The 25,898-nt window shown below is 46.1% G+C and overlaps 1 protein-coding gene across 3 annotated transcripts in view; it reads right to left on the bottom strand.

Annotated features, from left to right (window-relative positions):
- The window catches only part of COL4A2 (collagen type IV alpha 2 chain), a 188,051-nt gene that overhangs the window by 39,386 nt on the left and 122,767 nt on the right, over positions 1–25,898 (bottom strand). For all 3 annotated transcript variants that reach the window (XM_036011456.1, XM_028526656.2, XM_036011455.1), the window contains exons 12-26: positions 24,864–24,905; positions 23,035–23,130; positions 21,260–21,295; positions 20,584–20,634; positions 19,613–19,657; positions 15,780–15,833; positions 14,875–14,941; positions 12,845–12,955; positions 12,212–12,361; positions 8,314–8,406; positions 6,883–7,043; positions 3,978–4,050; positions 3,780–3,886; positions 868–1,069; positions 470–529 (exon numbers count right to left, since the gene is read on the bottom strand). In XM_036011456.1, the coding sequence (XP_035867349.1) occupies positions 470–529; positions 868–1,069; positions 3,780–3,886; positions 3,978–4,050; positions 6,883–7,043; positions 8,314–8,406; positions 12,212–12,361; positions 12,845–12,955; positions 14,875–14,941; positions 15,780–15,833; positions 19,613–19,657; positions 20,584–20,634; positions 21,260–21,295; positions 23,035–23,130; positions 24,864–24,905 (1,348 nt within the window). The remainder of the gene's footprint in view (positions 1–469; positions 530–867; positions 1,070–3,779; positions 3,887–3,977; positions 4,051–6,882; positions 7,044–8,313; positions 8,407–12,211; positions 12,362–12,844; positions 12,956–14,874; positions 14,942–15,779; positions 15,834–19,612; positions 19,658–20,583; positions 20,635–21,259; positions 21,296–23,034; positions 23,131–24,863; positions 24,906–25,898) is intronic.

Here is a 25,898-nt window from a genome sequence, read left to right as displayed (position 1 = left end):
AGTCATTTCTATAACCTGTCCCTATCTGTCAGCTCTTCTTCTTTCTAGCATTCATCTATCACCAGTCCAAATTGTGCTCTCCTGACATCTACCTGGATTGGCTCTTCACCCTATATAACAAGCAAATAATTCACAGTTGCCCTTTACACATGTATAGACAGAAAGCTGAATATGTACATGCATGCATTTTAGGTGTAAAAACATAGCTGTTGAATTCTTACCAATGCTGTAAATTGATGCTTCACATTGGTGGGAAGATGTGGTAACACTACATGCTATTATACTTGCCTATCCTTTGATTCTAAGCTGAATCAGACAGTGTGCCAGCTCCAAGTTTTGCACATATTTATATTTCTTGCTGCAGCTCCATGCTCGCTGCAGGAGCTCACAGGAGTTGTTGATGAGCCACATGTTTTATAAACCCAAAGTTTTAAAGGGCTCTAAAACCAGCTGATATTCATGACAGTACCTGGTGGGATGACATCCTGTCCATCACCTCCGATGGGTCTTTTCACACCTGTATCACAATCTGGGAGCAAGACATGAGGGCAGAGTGAGGCACTTTTGGAACAACTGACAGTGATTAAATTATCTATGAGTGTGTGTGTTGGTGGTGGTGGGAAGGCTGGGGAATGTGCAGGGACTCCGAAGGCCCATGGCTTCAGCACTAGAGGGGGAGGCCCTTTATTTCCAGCTGGTGAGAGGAGGCTGTTGGTGGGTCTGAGAAACCCTGGTGATGCAATACAGCATTCTTATAGGACACCACTGGGAAACTTATACATTGCCCAAAAATGAATAGTGAATATGTGTTGAAGCAGCACACAGTGCCTCATGACTTTGAAAGACAGAAGAAAGGGTCCCCCATACCTATTTGTCCTGGGAGGCCTGGGGGGCCCGGAGGTCCGGGGAGGCCTGGCACTCCAGGGAGTCCAGCATCTCCAGGGACACCACGCTGGCCTTTGGGACCTGGGAGGCCCAGTCCTGGGGGACCCCTTTCTCCTGGAATGCCCTTGGTGCCAGGTGTTCCTGGGTAGCCCGCGTCCCCTGGGGGTCCTTTGATGCCATCGCCCTGGGAGAATATTCAGTTTATATCTTAAAAGACACGTAAACCTCAAAGACAGTCATATTCCCAGCTCCTTTTCTGCATTTCCCTGAGCCCAATGCTACAGGTGGAGAGCAGAAGGACACTGGAGATTAATGAGAACCTACAGTCATGATCTAACCAAGTCACAGAAATAAAGGGTAGATTTTATAATAAGCATGAGCAGTGCAATAGAAGATAGTTCTGGGAGCAAACAAATCTATTTGAATATTAAATTTTTCTTTCCAAACCATTAGCACCCCTGCGTTGATTGGGACCTTCATTCACAGGAAGAATTCTGCATAAGAACAGTGAGGCATAGGTTTGGATAAACGAGAGTAGTAATACAGTATTTTTATTGTTATGATTTAGCATTTGTGGCGTATCTACTCTTCACAAGAGCTAATGCGTTGTTAAAGGAAAGGAAGTCTTTAATTTGGACAAGAAAGAAAGAGAAGTGTGCTCGTGAAGAGTAAGCCGAGGTGATAGGATCTGGATAGCAGGAAGCCGGGAAGTGCTCGGTAATGCCAGGCCCTATTAATGAAACTACTAAGCAGGTATGGAAAACCAGGGTGCGCAGTGGAATGATCAAAGGGGCGGAGGTGGTGAGAACTGGGGAGTTAGAAGGAATGATGTCTGCAGGGTCATGGGAAAACCGTGGGCCCAGCTTCACACTCAGTGTGTCTGAACGAGCTGGTACAACAGCTGTGTAAATAGGTCCCACCCATCTGCCTGAGCCGGGAATGAGACAGGGACATTCAGACAGCGAGGCAGCCGCAGCTTCCAGAAAATGAGACGCTGCTCTCCACTAAGGCTACCTTTCTCCTTCATTTACATGAGGAGTGGTGGGACAATCACTGATGGAGGGTCAAGCCCTCTCTACTTGCGTGGTCCTGATTAAACCACACAACCTCCTGTGTTTTGTCTCTTTAAGATGTGCCTAATGACAAGGGGAGGACTTCCCATTTCCCAAGGCTATTACAGAGGTCAAATGGTAGGTTGACCAAACTTAGTGAGTGGTTAATGATGACAACCACTGGGGTGTGCTCCCAGAGGTTCTCAAGGCAGATGTTTACGTTGTTAGTTTAGAAATGCTGGCAATCAGGGACTGACAAAAGCCACCAGACTGGGAACCAGAAGTGGTGGGTTTGAGAGCAGAAAGGAAATAGCAGGCCCGGCCAGCCAGGAGCCGGGCCGAGGGCCACCGGCCAGCCCTAGGTGCTACCGGAGCTGGCTGTCCTCACAGCCACGGTGAGTGTGCTACTGAACACCAGTAATTCACACACCACATCGGGTCAGCCACCGTGACGAATCAAGACACACCTCCTCCTTACATGTGCACACCACACACAGGGAGACCATATCCACATGCACACACACACAAAGACCACTCCGTAATCACACCTGCACAGGCAAAACACGAACACTGTTCAGACCACCAACATGATCCACTGTCCTCTTCACTGATCACAGCTCTGGCCTCTGTTTTCCCCTCTTGACTTTCAGATAAGGTTTATTAAGATACATGATCATAGCGTTATCTGTAGTTTTGGAAGCATCCCGATCAGAGAAGAGCCCCTTCCCCAACCCTCCCCAAGGCCACCAACACAGCTGAAGTCCTGTGATCATGGACTCGGACTCAGATCCAGTGCTGATAAATCACGTCACTTCTCGTCATTTCCTCATTCGAGGAGTAGCCTCCATGCTTTCGTCTCAGAGAGTGACACAGTAGTGTGACTGGGCTACACAAATTCTCTTCGGAAAATAATTTTCGAAGTGATAACTAGAACAGCAATGCTAGATTACTAATAATCCAGGTGTTTTCAAAGAGCCCAAGGAAACTGCACTGAAAATGTTACCAGTATTATAAAAGAAATGACCCACGTTAGGAAGGAGAAGGCCTTGGTTTCGGAATGGGGCAAGTGAGCCAGCAAAGAGAATGTAAGTATGAAACTCCGGGGAGAAGAAAGAGAGTTGTAGGCTGAATTGTGTCCCCTGCAGATGCTTTTGCCATATAAGCTGCCCAGTCTGTGGTGCTTTGTTGTGGCAGCCCCACAAGGTGAATTCAAGGATCTTAGGAGTAGGGGGGCGTAGGCTTGATAGCCATAGGAAAGAAACTGGAATCTAGGAAAAAAGGACTGAGAAATCACACTGCAGAATCTGGAGAAAACCCCAGAACTGTCCATGGGCAAGGCAAGATAGTAGGGCTTAGGCGAGAAGAGGATGGTGAGCAGAGGTGGAGTCGTCTCTCCTGGGTTCATCTCTGCCCTTCTCCATCTCCGTCTCCAGCCGGCCCCCACCCCCCAAGAAAGGCGGCTGGGATTCTGCACTTCGTGAGACATCCTCTCTTTCAAAGCTGGTGTGTTTGTTGCCAAAGCAAATTGTATATTTTATAACTTATTCTAGAAAAATAGTGTTCCACCACCTGTTTAAGAACATTTGATTTGGGGAGGGTGGTGTTTCATTCTGTGTTACACCAGGAAGAATATTCATCATCTCTTTGACTTTTAAATATTCACTCTGGGCTCGGCTTCCCACCTAACTCACTATATCCTAAAAAACACAATTTCTGCTCATTAAAATAGAATGGATTGCATGGGGTGGACCTAGGGGGTGCCAGCACCATTCGCCTCGAGGTGTTTAAGAGCGTGACTGACGGAGTGAGGGCTGAGCTGGTCCCACCCTCGTGGCTACTCACAGGAGGGCCAGGGAAGCCTGGGAATCCATCGAGTCCGTCACGCCCGGGGATGCCGTCGCCACCTTTGATCCCAGGCACACCTGGGATACCTGGTAGTCCCTTCTCACCTGGGAAAGAATTTGCAGTGTGACTTTACTCATACAGGGCTGCCACAGAAGGATAAATAGTGCAAGCAATGCTTGGCCACAGAAGACTGACCTTTGGTGGTAATTGTTCTAGAATCTCCCTTTATTCCTTTGGGTCCAGGAGGTCCGAATCCACCAGGGGCTCCCTGTGGAAACAGACACAAAATGTCTTCCTCCGTCATACTGTTTAAGCAGGTCTATGAAGATGATGGTTTTCTGTTCACACAGCGTGAGGGCCATGAACTGTCATCAAGCGCAGCACTGTCCAAGAGAACTGTCTGCCACGTTAGATGTGCTGTATACCTGGCTGTGCAGTACTGTGGCCTCCAGTCACAAATGGCTATTGAACACCTGAAAGTGGCCAGTGGGACTGAAGAGCTGAATGTTTAAGTTTAAATAATTGCCAATTAGTGGCAGCAGCCACACACAGTGGACAGTGGAAATCAGGACCTTGCTACTCAGAGTTTGGTCCATGAACCAGCAGCAGGAGCCTCCCCTGGGAGCGTGTTAGAAATGCAGAACCTCAGAACCCACGGGGGCACCTGAAGCAGGATGTGTATTTCAGCGAAGTCCCAGAGATTCACACGGTTGTGAACTGGTGCGAAGCAATGATCCACGACACAAGGGGGCTCACTCTTAAGTACAATTATTTAGAATTTGAGCAGATAATAAGCCTCTCAGCACAAAGGATGGAAATGTGTGCTCATTAATATTGAGAACAACAAAGGATATTGGAAGTGGAAATTAAGGTTGAAAGAAAACATACTTTAGAGACGGCTTACTGCGGGATCACTCATGTTTCAGGCTGTAAAGCCTAGATTTCCCAGTGAGCTGCCTTGTGGTTCAGGATGCGGTTTAATATGTGTGATATGCTCGTTTTGGGCAAATTGTGGTCGATCTTATTTGCAAGATTATGGGAGTTTTAGTGTTGGTTTAATTAAGTGGAATGTTACAAGTGATTAATGAGTTCCTTTCTCCTAGAAAAAAAATTCCATTGATATTTGGTTTATTGATTGAATCCTGTGCAGAAAAGGGTGCTGCGCCATCAGGGCCCAGACGGTGTCTCACACGCAGACGCTGCTCACTAAGTACTGGTAGGTGTTGGGCACATGCCTGGAAGGATGAATTCATTTGTTGACCAATTATTCCTATACTTCCAACACTCTGCCACTGTATCAGTGCGAATATTTAGTAACGAAAAACCACCTCAGTCCTTCCTACTGCCATGGGGTTGGCAGACATCTAAGCATATAATTAAAAGCAACATAGCAAACACTCGCAGAGGTGTTTGAACACAAGCACTGTGGGTGTGCACGCAACACGGTTGGGCCCAGCCTGCCCTGGGAAGAGCTCAGACACTCCAGGTGCACCGAGTGGGACCCATTGGGCTTCTAGGAAATACTCAATCATTTTAGAAACCATCCAAGATTCTACCGGTGTCGCTGTTAAGTTCAAAATTCTCACAACACACCTTTTTAAAGGAATAGATAGCCATGGTTTGGGGATGGCATTATTTTAAAATTGGGATAAAGCACAGCATCTGCTGATTGTATTTGGAGGTAACTGTTTGTTGTCTGAGAGGCCCGGGGCCTGGAGCAGACAGGTGCCGTGGGTCTCACTTCCCCCGAGACACAGCACCGACGACCTCCCGCCGCAGCAGCTCCGAGGGGCGCGGGCCTCACACCGCGGTGTGCAGCCAGACCATGCTCATCGCCCGTGGCCAGCTGGCCTCAGCAAGCTTTCCTCTATTGCTAAGTATATAACACCATGGATTTTTCACTTTATAAATCTCCCCCCGTTGTCTTTTTAAGTACAAAAAGTATCATTTCTTTGCCTTCACCTACAATTTGGTTTGAAATTACTAGTTAAAACCTGCCACAGAAGAAACAGCTGCTCCAGATGATTGCTTCCATTAGGTGGGAAATACAGTCCACGCGGCCCACGTACACAGGGAGTCTGTGGGCAGGACACTTCACACACTACGAAGTGCACTGTCCATGCTTCACCCGCAGGTTTCGGTTTTATTGGGGTATGGGAGCCTTCATGAAAGGCTAAACCAGCTCTACACCACATCTGAAGAGGTAAATGCTGAATAAATAAGATGCTTTACATTTAAAATGCTAGAAACTTTTCTTTGGAGGTTATAATTCTTACACCATAAAATTCACTGTGTTAAAGCATACAATTCAGTGGTCTTTAGTGTTTTTACAAGGTTGTGCAGCCATCATTATTATCTAATTTGAGAACATTTTCGTTGCCCCAAAAGAATCCCCCTGTACCTTACACAGCCAGTCCCACTCTCTGCTCTACCCCATGCCCTCCTTGGCAACAATCGATCTTCTTGTTATTTTCAGATTTGCTTGTTCTGAATACTGCTCATGGATAGAAGCACAATATCTGCTCTTTTGTGTCTATTTTATTTCACTAAGCATAATGTTTCCGGGGCTTGTCCACACTGTAACAAGTGTCAACACTTCACTCCTTTGGGTGGCTGAGAAATATCCCACTGTATAGGTCTACTGTCTTGTTTATCCACTCGTTGGCTGATGGACACCGGAGTTGCTTCCACTTCTGGCTATTATTATTATTATTAATACTGCTATGAATGCTTATATACAAATGTTTATGTGGGGGTTCTGCCCAAGATGGAGGCATAGGTAGAAACCCTTCGCTTCCTCGCACAACAAGTATTTATGTGGACATGTTTTTCAGTCTCTTGGGTCTCTATCTGGGAGTGAAATTTCTGGGTCCTAGGGTAATTTTATGATTGACTTTTTGAGGAATTTTGCACAGTGGCTGAACCATTTCATATTCCTACCAAGTAGTTTCCCTTGGAGTACACAGCCTTTTTGGATGAAGTGTTGGGTGCCTGAAGTGTGCTGGTCTAAAGCTGTGTTAATTCAATAAGTAAAAGCTGGGAGAACAGAGGTAGGCACTAAGGATGTTTCATCCCCTCTGTGATAGAATTTGTCTCTCACCTTGAGCCCTGGGAACCCAGGGGTGCCGTGCTGGCCAGGGTCTCCTTGGAACCCTTTCCTTCCTGGCTCCCCATGGATGCCTGGGATGCCCCTGGGTCCAGGTGGTCCTGGAAGAGCCCTGATGAACTGATCATCGGCGCATTTACAGTCTCCATAATCACCTGCAAAGTGAGGGAGAGGGAGGACTAGTTATTTACTCACAAAGCGTGGGTCAAACCTCTTCTTGGTTTTGCAGGGACAGGAGCATAAGCGTGGTGGGTGGTGGGGCTGGGGGTGAGGAGAGGAGTGATGGCAATGCCACATTCTGTGGCCATCAACTACTGTGCTGTTCACACTTATGTGTGCGGTGGGAATGCTTGTCCCCATTTCCTAGATGAGGAGTGTGAGTTACTTAGGTGTGCAGTTGTGGTCTCCTCCAGATGCAGAGTTCCTATGTAATGTTTACTAAAGATACTTAACCAATGGGACCATTTACAGAGGTGTGTGGGAGTAGAGGAATCAGTGATGGGAACTCAGGGGCGAGGGGAAGAGACAGTGTTCCAGGGTCTGGGTGAAGGGAGAGCCATGGCAAGAGCCACGGGCTTGGAGACCAAGGTCATGGGTAGGCAGAGAAAAAATGCGCCTCCTCTCCACTGCTGTTTTGCCATGGCTGGACTCAGGGAGCCTGGTGCTGGTGGTAGGGTTGGCTTCTCAGGGGAGAGGGGGCCAGTGGGGATGAGTCGCACAGCTTGTCCACAGATGTAGGATCCCCACAGTCAGCCCTATCCACAGAGGGGGTCGTACCCGTACACCCCACATGTACCACAAAGGTTCAGATGTGGTTCAAGTGTGAACATGGGACCCACACCCAGGGGAGAGCTGAGCAGGCATCACTGTGGTCCCTGACAGCCTCACAGGGAAGGGGCCACCTGGGCCGTCCTTTCTTGGACAGGGCACTGAGCTAGGGGCAGCGTCCCTGAGATGCTGGGCAGGTCTCATCACTCCTCTGAGCCTTGGACTCCTCACCCGGTAGCTCATCCCTAACTCAGGAGATCACCCTTTGGATCCAACCAGATGATTTTGCTACAAGCACTCTGCAGTGGGCAGGTGCTTTGCAAATACTTGTTGCGTTGACTTGGAGCTGAGCACTCAGATCTGAAAGCCTAAGAAATCAATGCTCATCATTTTTGCCCAGTGCTGGGCTCTGCACGCCCTGAAAATTCAGAGGTGAAGTTGGCAGGCAGAGAACAGAGAAGGGTAAGTAAAGGATTGCTGGGTGCACCAAAAACGTGGCAGACGTCACCTTCGTTGCAGTGAAGTTTCCATGAAAGAAAGGACGCCCACTGGGGAACTAGGCGATCGTGTTCATTTCAGAACAAGTGAAAAGGGTGAGGCGTACTCAGGTGGGCCAAGTCATCTCCCCGCCCCTTCTGTAGTTCCAATGACCCTTACCTTTCCATCCTTTCTGTCCGCGCGCCCCAGGGAAACCTGGAACCCCAGGAGAGCCCGCCTGTCCTGGTGTTCCTTTAAGGCCAAAAAGGAAACCTACGGAGAAAATCCACAGGGGCAGCACGTTAGCAGAGCCCAGGGGACCCCACCTGTTGCTGAACCCCGTACCGGGAGGTTTTCCACCAGGGCTCCCAGCACAGACTAACGAAGTCCCCCACACTCTAATTCCACTCCCAAGCTCCTCATCGGAAGGAGATGAATGCTGTGTTGTGGCCACTGTTTTCAGGGATGGACAGAAATGTGAGAGCCTATGAATTTATTTTTTCTATTAAAGCCTAAAGATAAAAAAACTTTTGTTTTGAGAAATGAACTCAAAGCAAGGTTTTGATTTTCCAACTATGTATTGGGTTGGCCAAATAGTTTGTTTGGTTTGTTTTTTTCCATAAGATGACTCTAGTCGTGCTTAGTTGTTTTAACTTCATTTAAAACAATTTTGTTAGATTGTATTGTGACAGCTGTCATATAAGCATGCATTAAAAAACATAAAAATTGGTGAATTTTTGTGTAGCCATTTTAATATTGAAGATGGAAGAAAATAAGCAAATTTTCAGCATATTATGCTTTATTATATTGAGAAAGGTAAAAACAACTGAAATGCAAAAAGAAGATTTGTACAGTATATGGAGAAGGTGCTGTGACTCATTGAATGTATCAAACATGGTTTGTGAAGTTTTGTGCTGGAAATTTCTCGCTGGACAATGCTCCACGGTCAGGTGGACCAGCTGAAGTTGACAGCGATCAAATTGAGACATTAATTGAGAACAATCAAAGTTATACCATGTAGGGGATAGTTGACATACTGAAAATACCCAAATCAACAAAGTTATTGGTGAAAATGAAAAGTGTGTCTTTTATTTTATGGAAAAAAAAAACATATGGAGTTTTTGGCCAACCCAATATTTTGCAATTCCAAGACTACCAAAAGACTTCTGGTTTTCCAAAAGACAGTATGTATCAAAATTAATTTGGTGCCCTGGCTGGTGTGGCTTAGTGCATTGAGCACCAGCCTGTGAACCGAAAGGTCTCTGGTTCAGTTCCCTGTCAGGGCACATGCCTGGGTGGGGGGCCAGGTCCCCTGTTGGGGGCATATGAGAGGCAGCTGATCAATGTTTCTCTCCCTCTCTTTCTCCCTCCCGTCCCCCCTCTCTAAAATAAATAAATAACATCTTTAGAAACTAAGTAAAAAAATACAAAATTAAACATTCATTAAAAAAAAATCAGTTCGGTTTCCTATTCTGTCCTCTCCTGGGAACGGTTCTCACTTGAACATACTTCTCTCCCCATACACACACCACACACATACTCCTTCCTTTTTTACTCTTTTGGGTGCACACAAGTACACATATGCACACAAGGAGTTTGTGTAATTAATGTAGATAACTTGTGAACCATCTGGATTCAGTGTGATAACTGGGATCAGGGTACTTCCAATCTGCTGTCCGCAGGGCTCCAATAATTCCAAGCAGGGATATCTGGGCAAAGGTGTAAGAAATACAAGCTAATAGCCAACAAGATTCCTCAAGTCACATTTGAGAGGAGCGCCATCGTGTGGTGGGACTGGGGCTGCACATGCCCAGGAAACTGCTGAGTATGGAATCGGAGTCTCCCTGACTCCTGCTCTCTTCATTGCTAAACCCTACAGTGCTCATAGCTCCAAAGATCCAATAAAACTCCAACAAATTAAAATACAGGCTGCCATACCCACCTTTTGGTAACTGAGAGGAGAGAATGAGGCGATTATAGAAGCAGAAAGGAAAGGAAAACACCAATTTTAAAAACTTCTGCTGTTTGGAAAAATGATACCAGAATTTCAGTATCAGGAAGTTTCAAGGCAGCTAAATGTTTATGGAAAGGTGGCAATGACTATTGTTCCATGTAATGTGACCTCACTACACATTTAATATAATCTCTCTCATCCATCCATCCATCCATCCATTCATTCGCTACACATTTCTCAGGTGCCTACACTGTGCCCAGCAGGGTGCTAGAAGCTGTGCATACAGTTGGAACAAAACTGACAGGACCTCATGGAACTTCCTGTTTAGATGTGGAGGTACACACCAGACACACCTCAGTCAACAGAACAACACAGAGTTTCAAATTATGGCTAGTGCTGTGAGATGCTCAGAGAAAGTCATAGGGAGAGTGGGCAACAGGAAAGTCACTTCTGAGAACTTGACACTTAACACCTAAAGAATACCTGGCTGGCGTAGCTCAGTGGATTGAGCACGGGCTGCGAACCAAAGTGTTGCAGGTTCAATTCCCAGTCAGGGTACGTGCCTGGGTTGCAGGCCACAGCCCCCAGCAACCACACATTGATGTTTTTTTTTCTCTCTCTCTCTCTCTTTCTCCCTCCCTTCCCTCTCTAAAAATAAAAAAATAAAAAAAAAGACCTAAAGAATAAAAGGCAGCCAGCCCAGAGTGGGTGGGAGGGAATGTTCCCAGGAGAGCATAAGCTTGTCTAAAAGCCCTGAGGTGGAAGGCAGTTACTGGAGGGTGATGTGTGAGGAGCAGAATTGCAGGAAGGGAGGTGAGGAGATCATGCCAGCCTAGTGGGCTAAGAAATGGGGTTTGGATTTTATCCCAAGGGCAATAGGAAGTCATTAAAGGGTTTTCAAGAGGAAAAGTTACACGACCTAATTTACATGTATACGGGACACACTGGCCGTGTGGCCAGTTAGCAGAGAGGAGGAATGGAAGCTGGTCATGAGTGGGTTGGTTATTCTGGCCGAATAAGTATGATACTGCGGTGGCTTCAGTAATGGAAGTAATGAGATGATGGGCTGATTCAAGATTTGAGAGGCAGAATCACTAGGACTTGGCGATGGGTTTGTAGTGTGGGTGAGCGAGATGCTACAGCAACCCCCAGGGCTCTGGCCTGAGCTCCTGGGTCTGCAGAGATGGGTGAGGCCCAGGACAGGGGTGTGTGGGTGGGGGAGATGGGGAGCAGGAGATCCAGAGTTCTGTTCTGGGCACACAAAGTTGGAGATGTCTGTGATACATACATTGGTGACTATGTGATGAGTTAATGGTTTGTACGAAGTTGGAGCTCAGAACATGGAACTGGGCTGGAGACACAGTGAAGGAATAGGGGAAGAGAACTTGTACTTCAATCATTTGAAAGGGTAATTCACTTAAGGTAGAGAGTGCAGAGAGAAAAAGGGATCCAAGAATGAACTTCAAGGAACTCCATCACCTACTGGATAGATGGGTGGAAGGGGAAATAGAAGAAAGAGCCAGCAAGCTATCCTCAAAAAAAAAAAAAAAGAAAAAGAAAAAAAAAGGTCATTGAGATAATGGTGGGGAAGACAGTGGGGCAGCATCATGGAAGGCCAGGGAAGGCAGTGTGTGAAGTGGGGGATGTCATCCTTTTTGTCGCCAACTCTGGCCACCTGTTCAGTCGTAGCTTTGGTTCTGCATGGGCCGGGAAGACAGATGATCGAGTCTGCTTGAAATTGTTGATTAAACAGCGGAGAGAGGCTGCAAGTGAAGACGAGAGGCCTCCGCCCTGGAAGAAGGTGTCTGGAACTCGTCGCCCGACAGCTCTCTGCCCCCCTCTGCTTCCGGACTGCACCTCTCTGGGGTTCCACTGAAGGGCGGATTGCGCTGGGGCACCGTCAGGCAACCCTTACTGTGTAACATCCATGGGACTGTTGCTACTCAACAGGTTGAGAAGGTTTTGCCCTTCTTCCATCACCAGCTTTTTCTATTCACACCACGGAGCACCCTCTATGCCCTCGTCCGCTGCCTACTGCATGGGTTCACGACATCCTTTAGCAGAAAGCCCAGGTGAAAACATGGCTGCGGCCACGCAGCCTCCCTTGAGTGTCTGTCCACTTACCATCTGGTCCCCGTGGTCCAGCAGGCCCTGGGGCTCCTGGGGCCCCTGCCTTCCCTTCAAGTCCTGGCGAACCGGGGTAGAGCGCAGGGATGCCCGGTTCTCCTATGAAGCCTTTGGGTCCCATTTCACCTGGGGCGCCTCTCCGCCCACCTGAAAATCCAACAGCAATCAGCAGCAGTGTGAGACGTGCGCTATTTAACAGCCGCGCTGGCATTCCTGCCCACGGGAGCCCTCCAGCAGGACTAGGAAATTCATGGTCCATTCAGTAACTTAAGGGGTAGATGCCAGTGGTATATTCCATTCCCATTTTTCATCCTCAAAAGAGCCCCTCTTCTTGCCTCCCAACAGTGGCCTGAGGGCTGCTACCAGCATGTGGCAACGTTTGTTGACTGCCTGTGTTTCCCCCAGCCTGCTGACAGAATCCTGCTAGTTACTCAGCAGCGGCACAGTGTAACCTAGTGGGAGAGTTACTGTCACGGGGCCCACTGCTCTGTGACAACAACCTAACGTGGCTGTGAGAGCCATTACAGCTGCTGACCCCAGTCTACAAGGAGGAGCACCAGCACCAACAAGGCTGTGCAGCTGCTAAGGGTCCCGAGGGGAGGCACTCTTGATGCCATGGAACCACATTACCTTCACTTATGCTGGACGTGCCGGGCAAGCCTGCCGGGCCAGGGTCCCCTGGCAGACCCCGTGTTCCTGGATCCCCAGGGGTCCCTGGAGTTCCTGGGTCACCTCTGTCGCCTGGAACAGAGACAGGCCCCACAGTGAGAACAGGGCTGTTGTCTGGGGCTCACGACAGATGTTCCCCTTTTCACAGAACGCCTGTTTACCAATACCCTGCACACTGTGTGAGGCACAATGGGGGTCTGAGTGTTTAATACATGACACTCCCTGTTTTCAAGAGCTCATTCCCAATCAAAGAGCGGGAGACAATATTCCTATAAATATCACAAAACAGAGAGGCACGTAATGCCAAAAAGGTACAGAGTGGTTTCAAAGGAGGGAAAGATTATTTTGGGAGAAAATCTGATATTGAGGGACCATGGAGAATAAAAACAATAGAAGTAGATTTTTGAGCTCTTGCCATGCGCACTAGGCTCAGCACAAAATGCTTTACATACATTTGATCCCCATAAAACCATGTGGCATGGAGAGTACCACAGTCCCGATTCTGCAGAGAGGAGAAGCATTGTGCTCAGGGGCATTCATGTCTCCTAGAACAGGTAACCTAATGGCTGAGTTTTGGACAGGGGTGCAGTTTGAGGAGATGGGAAACAAGGGAGGGAGCGGGCAGAGAATGGCCGAGGGGAGGGCATCCAGAGGGGAGGGGAGGCCAGACTGACAGGACAGAGCTGGTGGAACATCAGGCTGGATGAGGGGCTGAGGCCAACGTGAGACCAGTGAAAGAACTGGTGTGATTAGGAATCTTCTCATGCACGAGGCAACGTGCTTCTCTTTCCGAGCCCCAGCTCCTGCTGGATTGGCTTTTCGTAACTCTTCGCTGGATGAATAACATATGAATGCTTTTACAAGCCTTATCCATAAATAAACATAAAGTGGCATCACTAAGTTCTTTGGCATGTTGGATAAAGACACACAAAAGTAGTCATTAGACCAACACATGGGTCGTACCTAAGCAGGACAGTGAGTCCTTGACCCCTGGGCATATATGATAGGGGTGAGCCAGATGATCTATTGGGTGTAGGAAAGAAGCATCATGGCATTTTTATTTAAAAAAACCCATCCTTTAAAATCTGTGCTGATGTGTAAGTTTTAGCATGCATGTCATTCAGTCATTCAGATAAGTATTTACTGAGCACCTACTAGTTGCCTGAGTCTGTTCTAGAAACTGGGGATACAGTAGTGAACCACACAGGCTAGTCTCTGCCTTCACAAAAACTCCTATAACATGGGCAAGTCATCCATAAATATATGTACGATTACTTGGAGGTATGCTCAACACATTTTTCAAAAACATTATTCAGAAGGATGCACATTCAAAACTGTTGCTCTTACCACAGAATTTGAGTCATATTTCAGTACAATTTGACCAACTTGGAGGCTGAGCTAAGATAACAAGATGAGCATGAGCCACAACACATGCAAAATCCTTCATTTACACACACAGGTCAACTGGGACAGCAGAGCATCTGCCTAGGTAGTTGTTCATGTGCACATATCTGGGGAGTCAGCTCCCTGAAGTCGAAAGGATGAGACTGTCTCCAAGATTAGAGCTTGTGATCAGTACTCGGTTTCACACCGTCTAGCAGAAAGGTACGTGCACTGTGGTAGCTTTGGAATGGGAAGGTGGTTGAGCCAGCCACCACGGGGGCCTGAGGTGCAGAAGGACTGGATTTCTTCAGTGAGAACACGGATGGTGAAGCCAGAGCCTGCACGAGGTGTGTGGCACTGGAAGAATTTCCCAACAGAGGGGTCTCACCTGCAAAGTTGGGGGCACTCTCTCAGGCCTCAGGCAAAGTGAGGCTCTCCTGGGATACCACACTGAAGCCATGAGGGAAGGTGCACACAAACAGATTCTACAAAGCTGTGGTCTGCACATCTTTTGTTTTATTTAGATAAATCTTTCTTGAAAGTTCATGACTCTGCATCCCTAACAGAAGAGAACAAACACTCTCATGAAAGCGAAGTTGCATACAAACCTTTAACTAGGGCAGGATGGAGGATGGGGGCAGGTGGGCCTGGGAGGCCTCGGTCACCCACTTCTCCCTGGAGAAAAAAAAAAAAGGGGAAAAGCAGAAGAATGTGAGACCAACCTTTTGGAGTTTTGGACCTAGCATACTCTTCTGAGTAACTGAGCCATAGACTCTGCCTGGGGCTCCATCTCCATTGTGCCGAGGCACTAAGTCCAGGCATCCCAGACACACGGATGGACAACCAAGTGGACTGTGCCAATGCCACTTTGAAATCCTTGTCAGATACTAGACCCAGTCACGAGGCTGCTTTCTGCAGGGCGGGCTGTTTCATTGTTGAGAATGGTATCCGAGTCACCCTGCAGGGTGAGCCGGGGGTAACTCAACAACACCCTGACACAACGCCATCTGGGTTGCAAGAGCTAACAACTCTGAGCCTCACTGGGCCCCACAGGCCTGCGAGTTCCCCGTCCTCACTGGACATGTCCCCCCCCATCGAGCAGGAAAGGCTCCCTCTTTGGCTAGTGTCCCCATCAGCTGGTGTAGCTGGACCTCACCTGGTCCTCAGACGACTGGGTTTCACTGCCCTGCCAGCCCATGCAAGATCTAAACACGTCAGTCACATCCTCCCTTGGGAACCAGGAGTGCCCCACCCTCTTGTTACTACAAAGCCCTCCCCCAGTCCTGCTGGTTCACTCTGCCCCAGTGCAGCCTCTGCCTGTGTGGTGTGTAGCATCCTGAGGCTGGGATGTACGTGACTCACAAATGAACATCCATCTCATCTCCCCACTGCGGGGTGTTGGGTGTCCGGGTATCTATTCTTAGATGGGACAGACGCCACCGCCCTGTCCAACGTGGGGAGTAGGAGGCCATCAGAACGCCAGCCAAAGAGAGGAACTGAAAACTAGGCTCACCTTGGGTCCTCGGAGCCCATCGGGGCCTGGGAAGCCATCGGGTCCTCTGCTTCCCTGCAGGAGAGATGTTTGGTGCTTATTCTGATCTCTATAATTTAAAGGACTGACCAAAAGATCTTTATTATGTCTAATGAAATGAACAATAATTCATTAAAATCACCTCCTACCCAGTCTCTGTTTAATTTTTTCTGATTTTGGTTTCAAAAATGTTTTGTTAAAGTGGCTTTATTTGAATCAGGACCCAAAGTCTAAACATGACATTTGGCTGATGTGTCTCTTAATTTTCTCATGATTCATAACAGTTTCTTCTTCCTTCCTACTTCTTTAGTAACTTTCTGTTGCTGTTATTGAAGAAACTGGGTTTTTGGCACTGCAAAGAGCCAACGACGTGGTGGACTGGACCCACCTCACCCTTACAGTGTGCAGAATGTGCTTCTCTTTCCCTTCTATTTCCTCTAAATTGGTTGACAGATCTAGAGGCGTCTTCAGGTTCAGGGACACCTTTTGAGCAAGAAGTGTTCTCGGAGGCTGCTGTGTCCTTCCTGTCTACCACACCCCTTCGGGAGGCCCAGAGGCAGAGGCTAAGAGATTTTATAATCAATCGGTGGGGTCAAATGCTGACAACCTGATGCATCTGTTAAAACCTTCCTTCTAGATAGGTTTCTGAGAAATTTCCATTAATACCAAATAGGAGCACTAAAGCCTCTCTGTTTAGATTTTTTCTTCTTTATGAAAGAAAATGTCTAGTGCTAACTGTTGCTTTCTAATCCCCTCAGCTATGCATCAGAAAAAGCCCTATCACATTTGGGTAGATATGTAAAGTTTCAAAAATAATCTAGAAACTTATTTCATCTTGCTAAAGAATATGTACAGTTGGCCCCCCAAATTTGAATGCCAGCTGCCAGTGGTAGAAAAAAATGGACTTTACATGATCATTTTACAACATATTTTGAAATCTAGGAGCATGTAGGCTGAAAGTCATGTTGTTTAGAATGAACTAAGACTGGCTTACTTTTGTGTTTTTCATGGTGGGTCCATAATTTAGACTGACTTTCTTTTACACTAAGTAAACCTGGAGATTCAAAAGTGAAGGTACCTTTTTCCGATAGGAAAAATGATTTTCTATTTAGAGGCCACCTCCTGAGATATGTCAGGGATCACTAAAGAGCCTGCTAATGATGGGGGAGTTGGCAACTAGGGATCCAGTCGAAGCTGTGTCCAGGGCTGACACAACAATTCAGCTCGAACAATACGCTGGACTTTGTCACACGTACACACCATTCCACGCCACCCCACACTGATCAGCCATGCTGTGGCATCATCAACAAGCAGTAACAAGCATCCCCAGAACTAATTAAAGTTCTATCAATCCCTGGAGAAATGGGGGGGGGGGGGAGCCGATTCTTTGCTCCAGGAGAGAAAGAAAAATCTTTCCCAGAATCTTCTCTTTTTCCATTTATCCTATTTCAATACATTGTTTATGTTGGTGTTCACAGTTGCTCCTTGGAGCTGCCTTTGATTACTGGTTCCATTTTACAGCCTAAAACTAAAGTCTGTGAGTACAACTGAGATGTTAGTTGGGGAGTCTTGGCAACTTGGCAAGTAAGATAACACATGGTAGACACATCTACGGTGCAGTGTGGTGGGAACACGCAGGACGCCTCAGCCGTGTGTGTGTGCCCTGGGCATTTCCTATGTTGAGAGTCGAGGAAACGATTTCCTCACAGCATCGGAGATGCCCCACCTAATTGGAAGCATCTGCATCTCCGCGGTTGTTGCAAGTGCAGAAAGCAAGCTGGAAAACGTGAGCCCTGGATCCCAGCATCTGGGCCACAGCGGTCAGACGCCCCAGGGGGTCAGCGCCTGGGGAACATCCTGTCCTTCATTAACTTTTGAGTTCTAGGGGGTGGCTATGTTGAACTGCACTTTAAAAACACTGTAATTCCTTAGTGTTGGGTGTAGAAAAACAAATCATAATTATGATTTCACTAGCACATGGCAGGCAATCAAAGTATTAACAGTTGTAGTTTAATTACATGGAGTGGGTTGAAACAAATTACTTTTAAATGTTAATGTTTGCTTTATTCCTCTGTCACTTTACAGCACTTGCATACTATAGTCCTTAAACCAGAAAATGGCCTTCTGGCCTTTAGTTGGGGGTGCTGCAGGGACAGCAGCTGGCTCCAGGCACACAACCTTTGGGGGTGCTCCTGTCCGTTACTAATGTTATGAGAGGATGGGTATAACGAGGGGCCGTCCCTGGTTGGGTTTAAGATAAAAGGACGGGAATAGGAAAAATAAGGTCAACTGGGGTGCAGGAAGGAATCAAAGTTGGTACTCATTGTGAGTGGCCAAAACCGGAGTACGGGAGCAGGACGCCCGAGTCTAGGGCCAGTGGGGGTCAGAAACCAAATCTGGGAGGTCAAGTCCCCTCTGTAGTTGCAGGGGTGCTGACAAGACCCGTTGCTCACTACCAGGGTCCTTAAGGCTCTCCAGTCACTCAGTGGAGCTGTGAGCAGCAGTCTGATTGGGAGGCTGAACCAATTATTTATTTACTTATTGTTTTTAAAGTGGGTGGGGTGGGACAGGTGGGGCAGCGAGGGGGGGGGATAGAGAGAGAGAGAGAGAGAGAGAGAGAGAGAGAGGGAGAAATACCAATTTGTTGTTCCATTTATTTATGCATTCATTGGTGGATTCTTGTGTGTGCTCTGACTGGGGATCGAGTCTGCAGCTGCTGTGTATCGGGACGATGCTCTCACCACTTGGCCAGGGCTGAATCAATTTTGAAAAAACATCTATTCCTATGTACCTACGAGCACTGAATTATGCAAATACTAGCCCAGGGGCACCCAGATGTGTGTGCCATAATGTTGACTGCATGATTGTTGAACAGAGCAAGCAGCTGGAAACCACTGTGAGGGGCTTGTTAAGCAAACATCGTACATCCATTTACTGCACTTCTACAGCTTATTAGCAGAACTATGTATGTGTGAACACACTAATGTGGAATAATTTCCAAGGCACACGAGATGAAAAAACAAGTGGCAGAATGATACGGATATTTTTACTTTCCGTCGTTAAATTATGCGCATGTAAAAATACATGTCCTTTTATGCCAGCACTTATCTGAAACGGTACCCACAGCTACTACCAGTAGCTGCCTCTGGGCAGAACGCTGGGGGCCTGTGACAGGAAGAAGATGTGCTATATATTGTACGACCGAATTAGTGAGAATAATGAATAGTGAAGATAATAAGTAATTAATTAAAATATCTATTTCTCTGTGTACTCTTTCATATGACCTAGCATTCAGACAATTCTAAGCCTGATCCAGATTCACAGCACATTTCTCACATAGTGTTTTCTTCTCAAAAAATTGTCAAAAGTCTGCCTACAGAACACATGGTAAAAATAACTAAGTGGGTCAATCATTAAAGATAAACAAAGCGTGAAAATGTGTGAGGTCAATATGTAAAACATGTGGGTGAACCCCTGGTCACCAGGCTGACAACCTTCCTGAGCGTGACACCCGACGACGCAGAGGACGAGTGTGCGACTGGAAGGCACGGAGGCCGAGGCTGGCAGGGGCTGGGTGAGGGCAGCCTGGAGGGAGGGAACCGAAGGGCTGGTTTGCAAATACGAGAGAAATCTGACTCAAGCATTTCAAAGGCTTTGGGACCAAGCATTACTTTTGCTGTGGTAAATGCAGGGGCAATTAAATTTTTTTTTCCTGGGGCAAATTTTTTTGTTCCTGGAATTCCACAGTCTTTCAGTTCGACCTCGGTAAGAGGGTTTCAGGTCTGGAGCTGATGGCGTTTATGCATCACACTTACTTTCTGTCCTTGTGCACCTTGTTCACCATCTATGCCAGGGTAGCCCTGTGGAGGAAAGAAAACAGAAGCAGTAACAGCTTAGAACATACAGTAACGTTTCCCAGAGGGCGTTACTATGGCAGCTGGCAAGGACTGAAACATACCACTCTACCATGAAAGTACTGAGACTACCCGAAAGTCCCTTTCCAAGGGAGATGGCTGATTTCAGGGACACTTTCATATCATGCATCATATCTACCACTTAAAGAACTGTGGAGAGATTCATGAAGATGGTATGAGTGGTAAAGATAACAAAAGGCCTGCACTCCAAAGTTCTCATGAGCCTCCGTTCTTATTTTGGAGCTTGTAACATTTGTTTTTGTGGTAGTGGCTGCCACAAGGCCACTTTCTCTTGGTTTTGGCCACATTTCCCAGCTTGCTGGGGCTGGGTTTGGTCAGGTGACTGAGTTCTGGCTGATGGAGAGGGGGCCGAGGGGGCAGGTACCATTTCACGCCACCATCTCAGGAGGGGGTCTGCCCTGGGGCATGGGAGCCACAGGTGCTGAATTTCCTTGGGAGGAGACACTCCTCCGCGCCTCCCCAACCCACCAGGGATGTTTTTGTTGGATTCTTAGGGTAGCAAGAAATCCACTTCCTGTGTGCTGCAATCAGTCTACATTTTTGTTACCGCAGATTAATTTGGCCTAACTAATATAACCAAAAATGTGTTTGTGTTCTGCTCCTACCTTTCTCCAAAAGTACAGTTTTAAAAACCAGAGTTATTGGGTGATAATGACATGTCAATCTCTTCTACTGTAGCCAGCGGCCTACTCTGGTTTGGGGTGTGTGGGGGGGGATGGGGGTATGAGGCAAATAACTCTGCACTTTTGGTTTAACTTTGCTGTGAACCAAAGCCTGCTCCAAAACACTAACACTGATTTAAAAATCGATTCAAAACAAAAGAAGTCACAATTATGGAACACAGGTCTTACCCGGAGTCCTGGAAAGCCCATGATTCCTTCTTCTCCCTTCAACCAGATGCCCTAGGAGAGAACACAGAGACCTGAGGGGGGGGGGGCCGGCACCTCACACATCAGCTGCTCGTGGGGGGTGGGGGTGGGGCTCCGTTCCTCAGCGGCCTGACTGCAGCCAGCCTGCCGCAGGGGGGCCCTGTCCCAGCTCAGTGAGGTGGCAGACTCACGGCAACCTGTGAGTCCGCCTGGGTCACCAAGCACCCAGGTGGTGCCTGCCATCGCTGCGCAGTGAGTGGTGATGCGGGAGGACAGGGAGTCAAGACCGGGGCAGGCGCCACGGAGTGAAAGAGGGGGCAGAGCCGCCACCAGTTTAGGCCCCCAGAACAGAGGCAGGGCCTACCTGGCCCCTCCATCTACACATCTGCTCTTTTAAAACACTTAGGTTCATTTTATGAACTTCACACAATGCTGATTAGCTGGTGTTTACTATGCAAAAAGCAAGGCATTCGCAAACTATTTTCTGGAAATAAAACCTCATAAAAATCAATAATAATACTTTCTTGCTGTAGACAAATGGGTTGGAAACTGCAAGTTCATGAGCCCTGATGACCCCTGCGCATTCCATCATGGCAACGGGGTCACCAGGGATCTGGGAACCACCACTGAGCAGAAACATCTTTGCTGCTTGACTTACCCCTCCTCCTTTTTCCCCTTTGTTTCCTTTGTCACCCTGTGAAGAAAATGAAAAATAGGAAACACTCATTAATTTGAGAATTGTAATATTTAAGATTAATCAGGGTTTATGATGTGAAATGAAAAGTATCTAATAAAACTTTAAACAATCATTATAAATGGAAGAACACTGTATTTTGCAGCTTCAAAAATTCGAGGAAAAAATGTGCACTATTTCCTCTGGATATTCATAGTGTAAATTAAAGTGCATTACTTCTGATGTGACTTCATGGCTGTCTCTGTCTGTGTGGTTTCCTTTATTACTCCACAGTGGCAAGCATACATGCTGTGCTGTGCTGTGCTAGGAGAATATGCCCGGAGAAGAGCCCTGAATTATAATATTCATTTAAATAAAATATTATTAGAAGGATTCTCTGAGGAAAAGGCACATTTGGAATATATTAAGACCCCCAGCAAAAGTGGTTTTGGAAAGAAACGCCAACTCTGTATGATCTAGGTTTTCATTTCTGTTGGTCTAAAATGGTGAAAGAAATGCTGTGACTGGCTCATCCTTGCTCTCCAACACTGCTAAGATAGCACCCAGGTTCCTGCAGACCAAGACTGCCCCCTGCAGGCTGGCCAGGCCCCAGGCCTGGACCAACTCTCTTGGTGGCAGAAAACTAAGGAAATGTGTTCTGGAAGCTTGAGCATCTCAGTGTGGACTGAACCTGCTCTGGTCTTGCTCCATCCTCAACTCCTGGACAGAGGCCCTACCTGGCTGATGGCCAGGTCACCTCTAGGGGCCAGAAGCCTGCTCGGAATCCATTCTGACAACTCAGTGGAGCCCCTGTTCCTGTCCGATTGTCTAGGGACATCTATCTCACTTTGTCAGCTGCACGCAACCACCTGCTTCTGACAACTTCCTTTGATACTTCTGCCTTGCACCGGCCACCTTCCAGGCCACTTTTGTCAATGTTCAAGTCACCTATCACTCAGCCCAGTTGCCTGGATTTAGTTCCCCACTGAGGCAGTGGTCATGCCCCCCTCTCCCATCATGACCAAGCACCCAACCCCCATCCAGACACTCGAGTGTTGGAAATTATATTCTATGTTTGGGATTTTTACTTTGGTTGACTATGCCCGATTTTATACTGGGTATTTTACCTGTGGCTCCCTGTAATCCACTCCACAGCTCTACAAGGTCAGTCTTACTATCTTCAGTTGGTACAAGGGAACACCAAAGCTTAGGGAGATAAAGTGGCCCATCCAAATGAGTCAGTGGTAGAGCAGGATAGTAGAGCAGGATGATTTTTATTTGACTCCAAAGGTATGTTTTTAATCAAATGAAATGTTAATAGACATTATAAGGGTCGCAAAATCAATGTGGATAACCACCAACGCCTGCAATTATTCTTTATGTCCGCAAAGAGTAAAAGTAGGCTTATTTTGCAGACTACAGCATTTTGTCAAATAGTTCCATACACTGGGTCTGAACTGTGCTCTGAACATAACCTATGTCTGTACCGGAGACTCACATACTTAAGGCTAGATTTGAGATTTTTTAAAATGGATCCTCATGTTGTTTCAAATTCATCACAGTTGTTTAAGATGATGGGCTGATGCAGTTATTTGACTGAAAGAATAGTTGTGCTTTCATGCACAATTTGATGATGAGGCCTTTTCTTCTTCAAGTGCAACTGTTTGAATAAAATTGAAGAAATTTATCTTTTTCCCTTGTCTCTCTCTCTTTTTTAAGTTCAACTGGGAATACAGTCTATTTCAGTGAAGCCCCTTTACCTTATACATATCTGGACGGATCTCTACCGGCGTAGGCTTTACGACCTCATGGCCGTCTGATGGAATCCCATTGGGTCCTGGCAGTCCCATCTCACCCTGTGAATAGTTTAGCAAAGCAGTAGTCTTTTTATATTGAGAAGACACTACCAACATTTAATAAAAGCATGATCTCACCACAAACTTCATTTTCGCTCTTTGCATATTACCCCATGCACATCAATTTTGTAGTGTTATATTTATAATATACAAAAGCCATAATTTAAAATGAAATAATCATAACGTGAAATTATTTGTATTCCACTTGTGTTAATAATTGTGTTTGCATAAAAGTTGGTTAGGTTGTTCATAATTTTGGGCTGCATTTGCTTCTGTGGAATTACTTCCTCATGATACATTTCCAAACAAGGAAATTATTAGGTCTGAGGGCTAAATGTATTTATAGTTCTTAACAGGTATCACTCTATTGCTTTCTGGGATTGGTACCAAGATATAAGAAGTGTCCAAGGAGTGAATGATTACTCCAGTTTCACGACTACTTCACCCTTAAGGGTATTGTTATACAATAAAAAGTAGCATCTTCAATCAGTATAACATCTAAAGATTGTTTCAATTTGTATTTTTACCATTAGCAAGAATCACTCTTCTCTGCAGTACACAATGGTGAAATCCATAGATCTGTGACTTTACTGGACAACTATCCTAACATAATATGCTCACCTGACCTCCTGGGAACTACGTGATATAACAAGAATGTTATTGTGGTTTCTTTAGCACTTTCCATGTGTAAATTATATAATATCAGATTGGGCCCAGGCCTCACATAATATGAACAGGAGGAAACTGAGACCATGTGTTAGCTGCAGAAGTGGTACTCCACAGTGTGCTCTGAGTGTCTGCTAATATCACACCTAAAAAATACCCAAACAGTTTATTCATCTCCTCTTTACCTATGTTTTTTTATTAACAATTTAAATAAACATTTTATAGATTACAGACATTAATGTCATTTCCATTTTATATAATGTGACTATTCTTCTCTTTACCCAATTATTTCTTCCTAGGTTTATCTGCTTTTTATGTTATTTTACTATTTTGTTATATTTCATTGTACAAGAATTTAAACTTTTATGTATTTAGATGTTTCAATGTTTTTCTTTTATAGTTTCTTGTAGGGTATTAACACAAAGAACAAAGTCCTTTTAACACCTGAGTAGTGAAAGTTTAATGTGCTATTCAATTAAAAAGTAAAACAAAATGAAAATGCTTAAATGACACCAAATGAGCCAATCTGTTTTACAGGTTTTGGGGTGACGGGATTGCGTGTTGCTGGGTTTACCTCACTGGGTGTGGGTGCTGTGTGGAGCTTTTCATGTACCTGATCTCAAGTGACCTGTTCGAAGGCTATGTGGTCTTTGAATCCTGACACTGCGGGCGATTACAAAAGTCCATGCGATCCTCCTTCCTGCTTTTGAGCCCAACCAGAGCTGGCCATGTCACCTGGTCCTCAAGCTGGCGCCACAGTAGTCTCAGGCTCGGGTTTCTGTCTCCTCAGTCACTCTTGGATCCCCCAAGTCAGAGAACGACTGGAGTTATGTCTGTGGCAGAGGTCTGGGGCCGCCCTAGAGGGTGCACTTTTACTGTCTTCTTGCTCCATAACTATCACTGAAGTGTGTTTGATGGCTTGGCACTTTATTATAATAATTATTTCCTATGCAAGTGGTCTATTTGCAGATCACCTCAGGAGGACAATATAAAACATAGTCATTAAATTTTTTTCCTAACTACTAAACACCTCATGCATCTGCTCTAATCTATTACATTTCCTTTACCTTTTCACCCTTTTCTCCATAAAAACCAAGTCCTCTGTTGCCCTGAAAGATAAATAGTTTTCTGTAAGTTTTTAAAAGTCAATAATCAGAGTAAAATAGTTTTTATTTTTGAAAAAGACACCTAAAGTTTATTTGCAACATCACTGGACAATTCCCCTTGCACAACATCCTGACTTTATCTCCCAGAAACTAATCACAGAAAGTAAGTTACTCAAACAAATAGAAACAGATTCACATATACAGAGATCAAACTGAAGGTTGCCAGAGAGAAGGGGGACAGGGGAGATGGGTGAGAAAAGTGAAGCGATAAGAAGTACAAATTGGCAGTTACAAAAACAGTCACAGGGATGTAAAGTGCAGCATGGGGAATACAGATTGTAATATTGTGATAACTATGTAGGGTGTTGGAAGGTACTAGATTTATGGGGGGGAATCACTTCATAAATCACATAAATGTCTACCCACTATGCCATACACCTGAAGCTAATACAAAATAATATTGAATGTAAACTGTAATTGAAAAATAAAGTTAAAAAAGAAAGTTACTGTCTTTTGTTTTGCTATTTCCATATGTAAATGTGTAACAAAAGTCTGAGCCAGGATTTCACACACTCCGAACAGGAGCAGACCGGGATGATGTATCAGCTGCAGGAGTTGGCACTTCGTAGTGTATTCTGAGCGTTCCCCAAGATGAAACCTAAGTGACGGAACTCTGGGGTTCATAAACATGATACGATATTCGTTTGGTATAGATAGGGTTTTAAGACATTCTTTATTTTATACTCTAAGCAAAACCTCAGAAATAGTGGACTAAAAGCAGCTATTTTGTTGTTTTGGGGGATAGTTTACTATTTGCCTTTTGAAGTGTATTCTGCTCTACAAACATCCTGATGGTCAGCAAACTGACTGTATCATCGACTCTGCACCGGCTGTGAGGACTAGAACAGTCCAGGGTACATATGCTAAATGCTCCACTCTCTTTTTAGTCCCCAGCACCACAGCATGAGTCTGGGTGTCACAGATGGTCAAATGGTC

This window comes from Phyllostomus discolor, chromosome 11 (genome assembly GCF_004126475.2).
Source record: "Phyllostomus discolor isolate MPI-MPIP mPhyDis1 chromosome 11, mPhyDis1.pri.v3, whole genome shotgun sequence".
NCBI classification, from domain to species: Eukaryota; Metazoa; Chordata; class Mammalia; order Chiroptera; family Phyllostomidae; genus Phyllostomus; species Phyllostomus discolor.
Note: the sequence above shows the minus strand (reverse complement) of the source record. Positions and strands in the feature narration are given on the sequence as shown.